General features: G+C 48.7%; 1 protein-coding gene across 2 annotated transcripts in view; it reads right to left on the bottom strand.

Annotated features, from left to right (window-relative positions):
* paplna (papilin a, proteoglycan-like sulfated glycoprotein) overlaps positions 1 to 16,436 on the bottom strand; it is a 52,019-nt gene that overhangs the window by 17,138 nt on the left and 18,445 nt on the right. For both annotated transcript variants that reach the window (XM_067366502.1, XM_067366503.1), the window contains exons 13-19: positions 9,802 to 10,006; positions 9,013 to 9,189; positions 8,756 to 8,906; positions 8,228 to 8,311; positions 3,726 to 3,891; positions 3,493 to 3,580; positions 1,355 to 1,475 (exon numbers count right to left, since the gene is read on the bottom strand). In XM_067366502.1, coding sequence (XP_067222603.1) covers positions 1,355 to 1,475; positions 3,493 to 3,580; positions 3,726 to 3,891; positions 8,228 to 8,311; positions 8,756 to 8,906; positions 9,013 to 9,189; positions 9,802 to 10,006 — 992 coding nt within the window. The remainder of the gene's footprint in view (positions 1 to 1,354; positions 1,476 to 3,492; positions 3,581 to 3,725; positions 3,892 to 8,227; positions 8,312 to 8,755; positions 8,907 to 9,012; positions 9,190 to 9,801; positions 10,007 to 16,436) is intronic.

The following is a 16,436-nucleotide window of genomic DNA, read 5'->3' as shown; positions in this document are numbered from 1 at the left end:
TTTATCACATAGAACTCATGTTTAATGTGATAGTTTCATCCTTACATCTATTGTAATCCAATATATTGTTAGTCCCTAGAGCAGTGGTCTCAAACTCAATTCCTGGAGGGCCACAGCTCTGCACAGTTTTGCTCCAACCCTAATCAAACACACCTGATCCAGCTAATCAAGGTCTTCAGGATTACTAGAAACTTCCAAGCAGGTGAGTTGGAGCTGGTTGGAGTTAAACTGTGCAGAGCTGTGGCCCTCCAGGAATTGAATTTGAGACCACTGCCCTAGAGTCTTTAAATCAGTGAAAAAATACATAGAACCACATTTAACATTCGTGTGTCTTAAGTCTGGTGGTAGAATTTTTATTGAGCGTGTCAGAGGTTCTGGATTTTAATCTGCAGTTCATGAATGTTCATCACTGATTGTATATCAAGAGCAGGGACACGTCTGACCGTCTAACCATTAAGCCAGGACTGAGATTGAAGCGCTCACCTTTTTCACTGGGCTCGTTTGCTGCGGTCCGAGCCCAGGCACGATTATTCGCGGTGCCCCCTGCAGCGTTGTTCTGGTTTCACACTAAACTTGATTCTATCGAACCCTGGTGCGTTTGCCTTCATCTTACGTCATCACAAACGCGCACGGCACATTATAGAAAACAGAACGTGGGTCAGTGAATCGAGTTTTTTTGTTAATTTGGTACTATTATGGCCAGCAGAGTAAACAACACTTGTGTTTACTGTATGTGTGTCGCATGTAGATGGCTTTCAAACTGACTATTTTGAGGAAACAGCCGAATGCCATTCATTTGGTGCTCTGATTGCACTCGCAAAGCGCAAATACACTGTAATCAGCTAAAACGCATGCGCAGATTACTTTACTTCCTGAACAAGGGCGCATCCGAGTCCGTGTTGCTTTCATATTCACATGAACTGCGCCACAGTTCGAGTGCAACCAAATTTACACCACCTCCTTCAGGTAGTCTCGGGTTCGGTACCCTGGTGCGTACCTGGGTTTGCACAACAGCTTTCAGTGAGTGAGTGGGGACAAAGTGGAGGGTCCCACCTGCCCCACCCGCAAATTACACCTATGACTACAACACAGTCTATCTCTTCCCCAACACATTTTGCTCAAAATATCAATATTCAAACAGGGATATTCTCAACAATACATGCATTACACCACTTCTGAAGCAGTTGAAAACCATAACTAGTACTTATTAATGTAATATTCAAAATCAATTTAAGCTAATTTTGACACATTGTGAAACATTATTCTTCAGCGAGGACAACAACTACATTTGAAAATAAAACAACTAACAAAAGTATTGGGAAAAAAGATGATCACTGTCTATACTGTGACTTACTATTGCTGTGGGGGTTGGAGCACCCCTCCCCGTGAGCACCACCAGCTGCCGTCACACCATCAAAGCAGCAACCGTAGGTGGATGTTTGGCACTCTGTGGGTTCAGATGGTATGGTATCTGACTTTATAGATAAAATACAAGAAAAAACAAAACAAAATAAAACAAAAAAACAGAAAGACAAAGACAGAGACAGACATTAGGGAGTATTTTTCAGAGGGTGTACGGTGTACAAATGCAAACAGCAGATCATAAAGTCTCAATAATAAATGTAACCAGTTAACAAAAGTAACTCGCAGTTCCAAACAAAAGATCCAAAAAAGTAGTGGCAATTAGCTTTCCTAAATTAAAACGAAATCACTAGACAGATCTTAGAAACTCAAATTTCTAGATAACGCAATCTACGAGCAGGACTGTCAAGAGAACATCACATATTTCCTCAAAATCCCCAAACAGCGGACAGGCATCAACCTCCAGAACATGTGCACCGGACCACCAAGAATAATTCCAGCCAGAAAGGGCAAGACCTCGAGGGACACAAGTAGGAAGTGAAGAGTCTGTTGAAAAACTAAGCTCACTCACAGACTGTTGGACATCGAAAATCAGTAGTCCAATCTTTTCATGAACTTGAAGGGTTCAATATAATGTGGTGAGAACATCTTTGAGACCATCTTAAGGGGTAGATGTTGTTTTTTTGGTTGCCCTGCTCTGAGCTAGAAGGTGCCCCAAGTTGATCTGTTTGGCATACAGTCAAGCTGCTTGCTTTCTTTAAAGCCACTTTCTTCCAGCCACTTCTCTTCCAAAGACATATGTCATCACCCCGCTCATGGGCCATGCCCGTCTGGGAAGTCATGTTCCCTTGCTGTACTGCCTCCAAAATGTTCTCTGCAGATATGATCCCAGTTGTTCAATTGATGAATATAGTATAGTTTCAGTCCAAAAGGGGGAGTGTACAGTTTGGCATTACTCCACTCAATTTACACCCTGATGGTTTCCTGAGGGTGGGATTTTGCAGATCATTGGGACCCCTTCCTATATGGTCCTGCAGATGACATTCTGGAGGAGGTTTACACCTTTGACCTTTTGACGCAATATGATAATCTGGAGCAGGGGTTTCCAATCCTGCTTCTGAAGAGCCACCTTCCTGCAGAGTTTACTTGCCTTGAAGTTTGACCATGGAGACCTTGATTAGCTCATTCAGGTGTTTTTAATTGGGACCGGAGCTAAACTCTGCTCAAAATCAGCCATTCAGCCCTGATCCGAAAGATCTTGCCATCAGGATGACTGGCTTTGTGTTGCTGCAATTGCTTATCATGGGCCTCTTGGCGACAACGGGTCCTCCTCATTCCCTCCTAATTCTGATCCTGTGACCAGGACCAGGAGTTACGGAGTATAACTCCAATCATAAAATCCTTTGTGATGTCCACACGTTCTTCCCTGCCTCCGTACAGTGGGGGCAATCCTTTTACAACTGCTCTGTCCTTGTGGACTTTGGGGCCGAGAGCAACTGCATTGGCTCCTCACTGATGGCCAAGTGGAGCCACAAGGGGAAAGTGAACAATCTGTGTGGCTCTCCAACAAAGACCTGCTAATAATCTCAGAAGCTGGCATGACGGTTCACTGGGTCCCTATTGCCAAGGTCCTCAGTCCGTTGTTCAGGCTCCCACTCTCCCTCCATAGAGTCCAACCCATGAGTCTAGTGCTGAATGTGTCTGCTGTAGTTTATCGAATCCTCGTGTCTCGAGTGCATGTTTAACCGCCAGTAAGTGTCATTCACTGGGAGATAGATGTTGGGAAAAATAGGCATGGATGCACCTTGTCTGGGGAATGCTGGGATAACAACATCTTAAAAATATGTATATCAGAAACAGGGTTGTGTCATTTAGTTAGTATGTTTAGCGTTAGTTAATTTGTGAAATTAGTTTTTATGAACCTATAAAGTCTCTTTGTTCATCAGACCTGCTCTGTTTTACTGTTCCTCAATCTTGTCTGATTGTTCTTTCTGTTGCAAGAGTACTTCTTAGTACACCTGCTAAATGGAAGCAAAATGGAACGGGCAAAAACTAGACAGGAACATAGCTTGTGGAACACTGTTCTGGATCATTCCAGCTCAATGTGATAACAGGAAATGGAACACTCACTGCTGGAGACCCGTTAGGCCAGGAATCTGGACAGCCCACCTTGTTGGGGCCATGGGCTATGGTCACACCATCATGACAGCAGCCGTACCTGAGAGAAGTGTTCATATGTATTTGCATTACATTTTTGGTAAGGATTGTTAAGGATTGGGATTATATTGCAAAACCAGCAGATTTGTTTTGTTTGTTTTAGACATGTAAATATATCTCAATTAGTCTTTGTAATAAGTATGTACCTGCTCCATGTGCAGGATGATAGGCCTTGGTCCTGGGGACAGCCTTGGTGCTGTGGTCCATTAGCTGGTGTACTTCCATCAGGACAGCAGCCATAGTGAGTCTGGCTGCAGTGAGGAGTGAGAGTCGTGCCATGAGGATTGTGGACTGCATTGTTCTGAGGAGTTTCTGTTGTGTTAGATAATAAAAAATAGCAAGAATTTTTTTAAATGTTTCCTGCAGACAAAGAGCCTCTTCATAAAACAGAAAGTGTCTGATAAAATGTATGGGTCACTTCACTATGCCATCTTTAAAACACCTTATTACAGGACACTTACCATATTTGATCAGATCTGTTCAATGGACAGACAAGTTTATACTTTGTAGTAATTATTATGCTGGGAAAACCTAGTGTTTTATACACCCAATTATATGTACTTCTGCATTATTAACCATAGCAGTGTCCCAGAATTTAATACCAATAGTGGTATTGATCCTGTTACAGATCCCGTGTTCCCCTGGACTCCATTTCCCATCATCCTCCTGTTCTCCACACCTGCACTCACTTCCCTCGTCAGCTCCCCATCTTCACTCATCACCTGCACCTGGACTCTATTGTCAGCACTCCCATATATTGCACTCACTCCCTTCACTCCTCGTCCGTTCTCTGTTGTGTTAATGTGTAGTTTGGTGATCTCTGCTTTCTGTCTAATAAATGTATAGTTCGTCTTGTGGAAATCCGTATCTGCCTCATCCCTCTACCAGCTACCGTAACAGAAGAACGGACCCAAAAACGTTGGATTTTCACAAGGAGAAAATGGAGACTTCCCCCGGCTCCCTGGCTCCAGCTCCTCCAACGCCTCTCACCCTGTCATCCAGCGATCGCCTAATCGGGCTCCTGCAGGTAGGTCGTTCGCTGGAGAGGTATGTGGAGGAGTTCGTTGAGCTCGCTTTTTTTTCTGACTGGCCTGAAGCTTGTTTGATCTCCTTGTTTTTGGATGGACTAGATGATGACACCATCCGTTTTGGTGAACCTGATTACAGATTCTCCTTAAGTGAAACTATAAATTCCATTTTATGGTTAAATGACTCCAAATTCGTAGTTGATTGGGTTCAGGATGGGTGTCTGTCTCTAGTCCATCCAGAAACATGGTTGGCCGGGCCAGTCAGACAATCTCCGTCTTCCTCCGCATACCCCTCCAGCAAACTCCCTGCCTGCCCCATGCTGGACCCACATTCCCCTACTGGGCCCAGTAAGCGGAGGAGGAGGAAGAAAGCGGCTCCAGTCTCTTCAGAGCCCGCTCCAGTATCTCCAGAGCCCGCTCCAGTGTCTTCAGAGCCCGCTCCAGTGTCTCCAGAGCCCGCTCCAGTGTCTCCAGAGCCCGCTCCAGTGTCTCCAGAGCCCGCTCCAGTGTCTCCAGAGCCCGCTCCAGTGTCTCCAGAGCCCGCTCCAGTGTCTCCAGAGCCCGCTCCAGTGTCTCCAGAGCCCACTCCAGTATCTCCAGAGCCCGCTCCAGTATCTCCAGAGCCCGATCCCGTCCCTACGGGAATCTTAATTATGTATGAGGGTATGGACCACAAACCTCTGCCAGCCTCACACAAGCCGCCCAGTGATGCGGCCTGGCTTATAGACTTCTGGACAGAGCCAAGTTCTCCAGTCTTCGCCGAGCCAAGTCCTCCAGTCTCCGCCGAGCCAAGTTCTCCAGTCTCCGCCGAGCCAAGTTCTCCAGTCTCCGCCGAGCCAAGTTCTCCAGTCTCCGCCTACGAGCCCTCTGCTCCAGCCGCCGCCTACGAGCCCTCTGCTCCAGCCGCCGCCTACGAGCCCTCTGCTCCAGCCGCCGCCTACGAGCCCTCTGCTCCAGCCGCCGCCTACGAGCCCTCTGCTCCAGCCGCCGCCTACGAGCCCTCTGCTCCAGCCGCCGCCGCCGAGCCTGCCGCTCCAGCCGCCGCCGCCGAGCCCTCTGCTCCAATTATGAACTTTGCAAAGACTATTTTCCCTCCCTGCCTCCCTCTCCCACCTCCATCCATTTGTGTTTACACTGCACCTCCACCTCAAGCCCCCTCGCCCAGATCTCCACCTCGGACCTCTGGGCGATTACCTACACTCTGGCTCCAACCTCCCTCGTCTCCACCATGGCCCATCAGTCCTCCAGCCTCACAAGTCTCCATCCTGCCCCCGTTCACACCTTGGTCCCTCGTCAGCCTGCCCTCCCCTCTGGACTGCACTCCTCCGTCTCCGCTCCGTCCCTCGTTTCCAGTTGGCTTCCTCACTCCCCCTGGTGCTCACTTTGTTGTCTGTCGTCTGTGTTCAACTGCGGCCTTCTGGAGCCCCGGCTGCGCTTCGGTCGGCGGAGCCGCTGGTTCCGCCATCTCCCGCCGGTCCTTCAGCGCCGCCTGGGCTCAACTGCTCTATGGCTTCGGCCCCTGACCCTCCATGGCTGCCCACGGCCCCTGACCCTCCATGGCCGCCCTCGGCCCCTGACCCTCCATGGCCGCCCTCGGCCCCTGACCCGCCATGGCCGCCCACGGCTCCTGACCCGCCATGGCCGCCCACGGCTCCTGACCCGCCATGGCCGCCCACGGCTCCTGACCCGCCATGGCCGCCCACTGCTCCTGACCCGCCATGGCTTTTGAGCCTGCCCTGGAGACCTCCACTCCAGTCTACTCCTCCCCCTGCTCCGGTTTGAGGTCTCCAGGGCGCCCGCCCCCCTCCCGGTTGTTACATCTACGGCGCGAGGACGCGCCTACCGGGAGGGGGAGGTACTGTTACAGATCCCGTGTTCCCCTGGACTCCATTTCCCATCATCCACCTGTTCTCCACACCTGCACTCACTTCCCTCGTCAGCTCCCCATCTTCACTCATCACCTGCACCTGGACTCTATTGTCAGCACTCCCATATATTGCACTCACTCCCTTCACTCCTCGTCCGTTCTCTGTTGTGTTAATGTGTAGTTTGGTGATCTCTGCTTTCTGTCTAATAAATGTATAGTTCGTCTTGTGGAAATCCGTATCTGCCTCATCCCTCTACCAGCTACCGTAACAGATCCCTCTATTAGGTGGATTTTTTTTTTCTGGATAAAATGAATAATTATGACAATTTAATAATATTGTCAATAGTCCTGTTCTGTTTTAGCATGACTTCGTCATACTCATATTCTAGGCAGAATGTGAGTCTGATACTGCTCCATTGCACTTGAATTATGGGGCATGTCTTAACCGAACCAGTAAAAACTCTGCACTCAATTGGATAGACCTACAACCAATCAGAGCAACGCAGTAAGTGACGTATGTTGAACTTGTACTTAAACTTTTGCCGAATCCCGTTGGAAGGACGGCAAACACATCTTTCCCATCGACAAATGCCTTGATTGCGGTTCTTTGTTCGTCTTTTAAAATGAATACGCTGTCGATTTCTTTTATTACAGACGTGATAGCGGAATCTAAACATCTTACTTCTCCAGCTGCAGTCATCGTTGGTGAAAACCAATTCAACCCAAGCGCTCTTTGATGACGTGGGTGATTACGTAACCGCAGATAGCCTGTCCATCATCGATTAAAGCCCGCCCTGGCAATTTGATTGGCTCGGCCTTCTGGGAGCCGAGCATAATTACTCCACAATGGATCGAGTCCAGACCGAACTTCCCGCAACCTATTCTATTGCCCACAACCCATTGTGCTTTGGAGGAGGATTCAGTTCAGAACTACAAACACGAGTAAAAGTGTTTAAAAACTACAAACATGGTGGATGCGCACAACCAACATTGTAGATAAAGGGGTTTGAGTGACTAATAATTTAACCAATTTTTTTTTAATGTTACCCATTTTATATTTTATCTGCAACAACAATGTGGACTTTTTTAAAGATCTGTTAGGCCATAACTTTTAAATGTATCATTATGCAAACACATGAGGAGAGTTCTCCGCATGAAAGACCCACATCTGGCACATCAGCGTGCTGCAATATGGTAGAAAATGAAATGAAATAAAATGTGGAGGATTTTAATTGTGGCAAGATGATTGACAGGATTGACATGATTTAGTATCGTTTATTCTGCAACACACACCCCTGACAAATATATTTGAAATATATTTGAGTCATATTTTTTTTTTACATTTTAACAATAGGCATAAACTGTTAATTATCAGCATTTATGAACAACTGCTTGGCAAAAAAAGATGTTGCATTAATTCTGTTAATTATTTTAAACATGTCAAACAATCCAAAAAGGATTGACTCTCACAGACTACAGTGCATCACAAATTTGTTTTATTGGCTCTGATCAAATAGATTAAATTAACTAGTCTTTTTTGGTTTAAGCAGGATCTGCAGACAAGAACCAGCTTTAACAAGTATGAATTCCCATGCTGGTCTAATCTAGTTGATGCTGGTTTGATGCTGGTCTAGTCTAGCTGATTAAGCTGGTTAAGAACTGAACTCGGGATCAGACCAAGATTAACCTTACAATGAGATAAAAGTATGTCGTGTATGGATGGAAAGATGGCCAACTATGCTCAGAAACAAACCTAGTGAAGGATCCTCAAGGGTGTACGGCAGGAAGCCCTGAACGGTGTTATCGTGACCTGTCGGGTCCTGCATGCTGGGAACCTCTGTTCATACCAATGTGAAAGAGAGAGATATACTTAATAAACAATCTGGATCAAACCCATTTAAGCACTTTAGACTTCTGTACATCTACACTTGCTCTCAAATGTTTTGAGTAATTAAGTTTTTTTTAATGATTTTGAAGGAAGTCTCTTCTGCTCACTAAGGCTGGATTTATTTATTTAAAATACACTAAAAACAATAATATTGTGAAAAATTATTGCAATTTATTGTTTTCTATGTGAATATATAGTAAAGTGTAATTTATTCCTGTGATCAAAGCTGAATTTTCAGCATCATTACTCCAGTCTTCAGAGTCACATGATCCTTCAGAAATCATTCATTTATTGTGAAAGAAAGCTGTTACCATGAATGGAAATGTGGGGAGCATATAAAGGCTCAAATGAATGTGCTGAGGCGTATGTGGGATGTGGAGAGGTGTTGTGTACCCTGAGGCCTGTAACAAGGCTGGGCGTTGCATCTCTCAACGGTGGGAGGTTTGGGTTTGGCCTGGCACTCCTCTACCCTGTACATGTTCCTCTGTCTGTCTGAACAGATCACCTGCCGTTCCCGCAGCCCCGAGCCACAGCTCTTAGAGCACTAGAGAGAGGGAGAGAGCAGGGAAGGTTATGATTATATAATCAAGAGGGAGGGTGCATGCATTTCCAAAGGTGTGTCTGTACATGAGGTGTGGATTATTGCTCACCAGGCCCCAGTCTCCTATATGCCAGCCAATGGGGCTCCTGCAGACGGGCATCTCGCAGGCCTGTGTCTTGGGTGGCTCTGGTTGAGTCCCACATGCATAGTCTTCCAGAGAAGCTCCGTCTGAACCCACACACACCACATCTCGCATCTGTTTCCCAGAGCCGCACGTCACAGAACACTACACAAACATCAACAGGTTTGAGTTCATGAATCTGCTGCATTATATATAATTACTATTTAAAGCATTGGAATATTAGGAATGTCTTTCGTAAGAGTTTACAGACTGACAGATCTCTAATTTCTCCCAAAAATCAAAAGGAAAAAAAAAGACAAAGAAAAATAAATATCTTATCTTAACATTATATAATCATGTTGGAAAGGTCACACGTGACGTAGGAGGAAGTACCAATTCAGTGTTTACAAAGTGAATGTATAAAGACTAAGTCAAACGGCCTTTACAAAAAAAGGTAAAACCAAGATGTTGGATGATTTTGAACTTGGGGGACAAAATGAGATGGAGTTACGGTACTTCTGCCTAAATCAGCTGTGACCTTTTCAGTATTTCTGGTTAAAAATGATATATATATTCTTTTCGACTCATCTTGGATGACAAGGGGGTGATTAAATTATCAGGAAATTTTCATTCTGAAGTGAACTAATCCTTTAGTAGTCATCAAAATAGTACCACAATGCAAAAATAGGCTTAATTTTCTTCTAAATAATTTTGATTTTGGTGTGAAATAAGACTCTGGCAGGTTCAGTCAGACAGCATTACATGTAGTTTACATACCTGACTCCAGCTGGAAACTCTGTATTGAGCGCATTTCTGCATGTTACAGTTCTGTTGGCTGAGAGGTCTGGGAGTGTAAGCAGCACACCGCGAGTCCTCAACCACTCGTGATCCCGCCAAGTCGTGAGACATACACTCCACTCTCCTCACCTGAAGGCCCCCGCCGCACGTCACCGGACACGGGTTCCACTCGCCGGTCGTCCAGCTGACACACGTACACACACATCACCAGAAAGCAAGGACACTCTGAGTGAGTTCTAGCATTTACAGTGGCAGTCTAACCCAAAGAAGCGGCACACTTACATTCATGGACTACATGAATATCCCGGGTTAAATACAACCTAAGATCTATTAGCACAAAAATATTTTGACTTGTCTCTCAGTTGTTAACTGCAATTTACAGTATTGCACTTTCAATGGCAAGTGGGTCAAAGCATAAAGCCATGCTTTTGAAGTGGGAATACTTTTCTAGCAGATGAACATTTGATTATGCATTACAGAAGTAATTGCAGTATAGTTTGCTCCATGTAAACAGCACTTTAACATTCCTCCCAGGTCCCATTCTGGTAAACACAGATAAAGAAACGAAAGTTAACAGGGTTTGTTATTGATTCTATCAACTGCAGTCATGTTGATTGTTTTAACAATGTCTTTAGTACCTTAAAAGGAAGGACAAGCAAAGGTGGGACGACATGAGAGTGAGTACTTAATGACAGAAATTTAATTTTTGTGTGACCTACCCCTTTAAATACATAAATGTAAACACCCTGTAAAAATTGGTAAATTGCAATTGTTATCTTAAAGCGCTGTTTTTTTACTTGATTTAATGCATTAAAATGTATTTTGTTGGTATGAATTAATATATTTAGATGCATTCAGCAATATTAAATAATGTTTTTTACATTAATACAACCACTTAATTTAGATGTTATTTTTAAGTTTTAAGTCATTGTTATTTCATATCAGCACAGGCCCATTAAATAATATGAATTACAATATATATATAATAATAATAATAATAATAAAGTAAATGTTGAAATGAACATGGACATGAACATTTAGTTTGTTTTTACAACATTACAGAAAAGTCAAAATTATTTAATGTGGTAATTGATAGCATGCCCAAGAAATTGCATTTAACCTAGAATATTCAAGCGAAAACACAAAAGGTGTTTTAATAGTTTACAAATAGGCCTACCACTACACGTACATTAAACAACACACATATAAAGATTTGTGCATTCTGGAAAATTAGAAGGACAAAGCAAGTGTTCTACAGAAACACTTCGCCTGTCAAAGTCAAGCAGGTGCTCCCAGAAACCTGAAGATGAAAGAAAAAAATATGAAAATATGAGTCACGGGGGGACAAAAGAATTTGGTCTCTCCCACAAGAAAAAGCAAAAGCACATGTTCTCTGGCAGGTCGATCTGCTCAGGGACCATGACAGCTTCAGGTTTCTGTACATAAACATCACAGGAAAATCCCAGAGGGCACCACCATGACAAGTCAAAGGCTTTTTTGTTTTTAAAGATCAAATGCTGCTTTCCGTTTCACACGCAAATATATTCAGGTATTCAAGGCAAAGTAAATCAAAAGAACACAGAAGACCAAAGACACCCACATATAGTGCACTCATCAACAAAACATCTATATAATACATGCAGGCCGTGATTTACTAAAGGATTGCATGTAAAAAAAATCTTAGCTGATCTACTAAGGACTGTGTTTTTAAGACTTTCAGAATAGCATCTTGAATAGTATATTCATTCATTCATTTATTTTTATGTGCCAGATTTAATCTCATAATAAAACATACATACGTTGATTGTCACAAAAGATTCAACATATGTACATTTACATATGTAATAGTTTTAATATACACTAACATTCAAAATGGGGTGTTCATTCAAAATGAAAGTAGTCTCTTATGCTCACCATTTTTGATCAAAAAAATATAGTAAAAACAATAATATTTTGAGATATTATTAGAAGGAGGCTGTGGAGCCAACAGAGGGAGACACCAAGGAGGAGATGGTGAAGGGTGGAGTCAGGGACTAGACGATGGAGGAAGGAACCATGGAGTGACCCAGGGCAGACCCATTAGGATGAAGGCCCATAATGGAACCGATGGAGGGAGGAGCCAAGGTGGAGCCAGGAGCCTCACAGACTGAGGTGGAGCTGGAAGGGGTGGAGACCCAGGCAGAGGCAAGGAGACAAAGACCTGGGGTGACACTATATGCCTGGAGGGAGTGAGAAAAATGGCAGAACCGGAGCAAAGGCAGAGCCTGGTGGAGTCAGAGGGGTGTAGGGTTGAGGCATAGCTGGAGACCCGGAAGTCAGAGCAACGATGGACCAAGGTGGAGCCATAGGGATGAGGAAGCCAGGCAGAGCCCGAGGGATGATGGAGCACAGTGGAGCAGAGGAAGCATGGAGCCAAGTTGAAGCCGATGGGAAGCAAGGCCTAGGTGGAGTCCAGTGCTCACAGGCTTGAAGTGAAGGCAGGGGGTCGACACACCAGGGTGGAGCTGGAGATCTGGAAGCCCAAGGCGCTACTGAAGGAGGAGCAAAAGGGCTGAAGGGAGCCAGCGGAGATGAGGCCAAGGAACTGAATGGTGTTGTCAGAGAAGGAGGGAGTGAGAGGCCGGTTAAAACCAGCAGCGGCGAAGGACATTTGAGGCTGGGCAGGACCAGCAGGGAGGGACAGGTGGTGGTGAAGAACACTTGAGGCTGGGCAGGACCAGTGGTGGCGAAGGACACTTGAGGCTGGGTGGAACCAGCAGTGGCTAAGGACACTTGAGGCTGGGATGGACCAGCAGTAGCTAAGGACACTTGAGGCTGGGATGGAACCAGTGGTGGCGAAGGACACTTGAGGCTGAGAGGGACCAGCGGTGGCGAAGGACACTAGAGGCTGGGAGGGACAGGTGGTGGTGAAGGACATTTGAGGCTGGGCGGGACCAGTGATGGCGAAGGACACTTGAGGCTGGGTGGGACCAGCAGTGGCTAAGGACACTTGAGGCTGGGATGGACCAGCAGTAGCTAAGGACACTTGAGGCTGGGATGGAACCAGTGGTGGCGAAGGACACTTGAGGCTGAGAGGGACCAGCGGTGGCAAAGGACACTTGAGGCTGGGAGGGACAGGTGGTGGTGAAGGACATTTGAGGCTGGGCGGGACCAGTGAGGGTGAAGGACACTTGAGGTGGGTTGGGACCAGCAGTGGCTAAGGACACTTGAGCCTGGGATGGAACCAGTGGTGGCAAAGGACACTTGAGGCTGGGAGGGACCAGCGGTGGTGAAGGACACTTGAGCCTGGGATGGAACCAGTGGTGGCGAAGGACATTTGAGGCTGGGAGGGACCAGCGGTGGTGAAGGACACTAGAGGCTGGGAGGGACAGGTGGTGGTGAAGGACATTTGAGGCTGGGCGGGACCAGTGATGGCGAAGGACACTTGAGGCTGGGTGGGACCAGCAGTGGCTAAGGACACTTGAGCCTGGGATGGAACCAGTGGTGGTGAAGGACACTTGAGGTTGGGAGGGACCAGCGGTGGTGAAGGACACTTGAGGTTGGGAGGGACCAGCGGTGGCGAAGGACACTTGAGGTTGGGAGGGACCAGCGGTGGCGAAGGACACTAGAGGCTGGGAGGGACCAGCGGTGGTGAAGGACACTTGAGGTTGGGAGGGACCAGCGGTGGCGAAGGACACTTGAGGTTGGGAGGGACCAGCGGTGGCGAATGACACTTGAGGTTGGGAGGGACCAGCGGTGGTGAAGGACACTTGAGGTTGGGAGGGACCAGCGGTGGCGAAGGACACTTGAGGTTGGGAGGGACCAGCGGTGGCGAAGGACACTTGAGGTTGGGAGGGACCAGTGGTGGTGAAGGACACTAGAGGCTGGGAGGGACCAGCGGTGGTGAAGGACACTTGAGGTTGGGAGGGACCAGCAGTGGCGAAGGACACTTGAGGTTGGGAGGGACCAGCGGTGGTGAAGGACACTTGAGGTTGGGAGGGACCAGCGGTGGTGAAGGACACTTGAGGTTGGGAGGGACCAGCGGTGGTGAAGGACACTTGAGGTTGGGAGGGACCAGCGGTGGCGAAGGACACTTGAGGTTGGGAGGGACCAGCGGTGGTGAAGGACACTTGAGGTTGAGAGGGACCAGCGGTGGCGAAGGACACTTGAGGTTGGGAGGGACAGGTGGTGGTGAAGGACATTTGAGGCTGGGCGGGAGCAGTGATGGCTAAGGACACTTGAGGTTGGGAGGGACCAGCAGTAGCTAAGGACACTTGAGGCTGGGATGGAACCAGTGGTGGCGAAGGACACTTGAGGCTGAGAGGGACCAGCGGTGGCGAAGGACACTAGAGGCTGGGAGGGACAGGTGGTGGTGAAGGACATTTGAGGCTGGGCGGGACCAGTGATGGCGAAGGACACTTGAGGCTGGGTGGGACCAGCAGTGGCTAAGGACACTTGAGGCTGGGATGGACCAGCAGTAGCTAAGGACACTTGAGGCTGGGATGGAACCAGTGGTGGCGAAGGACACTTGAGGCTGAGAGGGACCAGCGGTGGCAAAGGACACTTGAGGCTGGGAGGGACAGGTGGTGGTGAAGGACATTTGAGGCTGGGCGGGACCAGTGAGGGTGAAGGACACTTGAGGTGGGTTGGGACCAGCAGTGGCTAAGGACACTTGAGCCTGGGATGGAACCAGTGGTGGCAAAGGACACTTGAGGCTGGGAGGGACCAGCGGTGGTGAAGGACACTTGAGCCTGGGATGGAACCAGTGGTGGCGAAGGACATTTGAGGCTGGGAGGGACCAGCGGTGGCGAAGGACACTAGAGGCTGGGAGGGACAGGTGGTGGTGAAGGACATTTGAGGCTGGGCGGGACCAGTGATGGCGAAGGACACTTGAGGCTGGGTGGGACCAGCAGTGGCTAAGGACACTTGAGCCTGGGATGGAACCAGTGGTGGCGAAGGACACTTGAGGCTGGGAGGGACCAGCGGTGGTGAAGGACACTTGAGGTTGGGAGGGACCAGCGGTGGCGAAGGACACTTGAGGCTGGGAGGGACCAGCGGTGGCGAAGGACACTAGAGGCTGGGAGGGACCAGCGGTGGTGAAGGACACTTGAGGTTGGGAGGGACCAGCGGTGGCGAAGGACACTTGAGGTTGGGAGGGACCAGCGGTGGCGAATGACACTTGAGGTTGGGAGGGACCAGCGGTGGTGAAGGACACTTGAGGTTGGGAGGGACCAGCGGTGGCGAAGGACACTTGAGGTTGGGAGGGACCAGCGGTGGCGAAGGACACTTGAGGTTGGGAGGGACCAGTGGTGGTGAAGGACACTAGAGGCTGGGAGGGACCAGCGGTGGTGAAGGACACTTGAGGTTGGGAGGGACCAGCAGTGGCGAAGGACACTTGAGGTTGGGAGGGACCAGCGGTGGTGAAGGACACTTGAGGTTGGGAGGGACCAGCGGTGGTGAAGGACACTTGAGGTTGGGAGGGACCAGCGGTGGTGAAGGACACTTGAGGTTGGGAGGGACCAGCGGTGGCGAATGACACTTGAGGTTGGGAGGGACCAGCGGTGGTGAAGGACACTTGAGGTTGGGAGGGACCAGCGGTGGCGAAGGACACTTGAGGTTGGGAGGGACAGGTGGTGGTGAAGGACATTTGAGGCTGGGCGGGAGCAGTGATGGCGAAGGACACTTGAGGTTGGGAGGGACCAGCAGTAGCTAAGGACACTTGAGGCTGGGATGGAACCAGTGGTGGCGAAGGACACTTGAGGCTGAGAGGGACCAGCGGTGGCGAAGGACACTAGAGGCTGGGAGGGACAGGTGGTGGTGAAGGACATTTGAGGCTGGGCGGGACCAGTGATGGCGAAGGACACTTGAGGCTGGGTGGGACCAGCAGTGGCGAAGGACACTTGAGGTTGGGAGGGACCAGTGGTGGTGAAGGACACTAGAGGCTGGGAGGGACCAGCGGTGGTGAAGGACACTTGAGGTTGGGAGGGACCAGCAGTGGCGAAGGACACTTGAGGTTGGGAGGGACCAGCGGTGGTGAAGGACACTTGAGGTTGGGAGGGACCAGCGGTGGTGAAGGACACTTGAGGTTGGGAGGGACCAGCGGTGGTGAAGGACACTTGAGGTTGGGAGGGACCAGCGGTGGCGAATGACACTTGAGGTTGGGAGGGACCAGCGGTGGTGAAGGACACTTGAGGTTGGGAGGGACCAGCGGTGGCGAAGGACACTTGAGGTTGGGAGGGACAGGTGGTGGTGAAGGACATTTGAGGCTGGGCGGGAGCAGTGATGGCGAAGGACACTTGAGGTTGGGAGGGACCAGCAGTAGCTAAGGACACTTGAGGCTGGGATGGAACCAGTGGTGGCGAAGGACACTTGAGGCTGAGAGGGACCAGCGGTGGCGAAGGACACTAGAGGCTGGGAGGGACAGGTGGTGGTGAAGGACATTTGAGGCTGGGCGGGACCAGTGATGGCGAAGGACACTTGAGGCTGGGTGGGACCAGCAGTGGCTAAGGACACTTGAGGCTGGGATGGACCAGCAGTAGCTAAGGACACTTGAGGCTGGGATGGAACCAGTGGTGGCGAAGGACACTTGAGGCTGAGAGGGACCAGCGGTGGCGAAGGACACTTGAGGCTGGGAG

The sequence above is a fragment of the Chanodichthys erythropterus genome, chromosome 18 (assembly GCF_024489055.1).
Source record: "Chanodichthys erythropterus isolate Z2021 chromosome 18, ASM2448905v1, whole genome shotgun sequence".
NCBI lineage: Eukaryota > Metazoa > Chordata > Actinopteri > Cypriniformes > Xenocyprididae > Chanodichthys > Chanodichthys erythropterus.
Note: the sequence above shows the minus strand (reverse complement) of the source record. Positions and strands in the feature narration are given on the sequence as shown.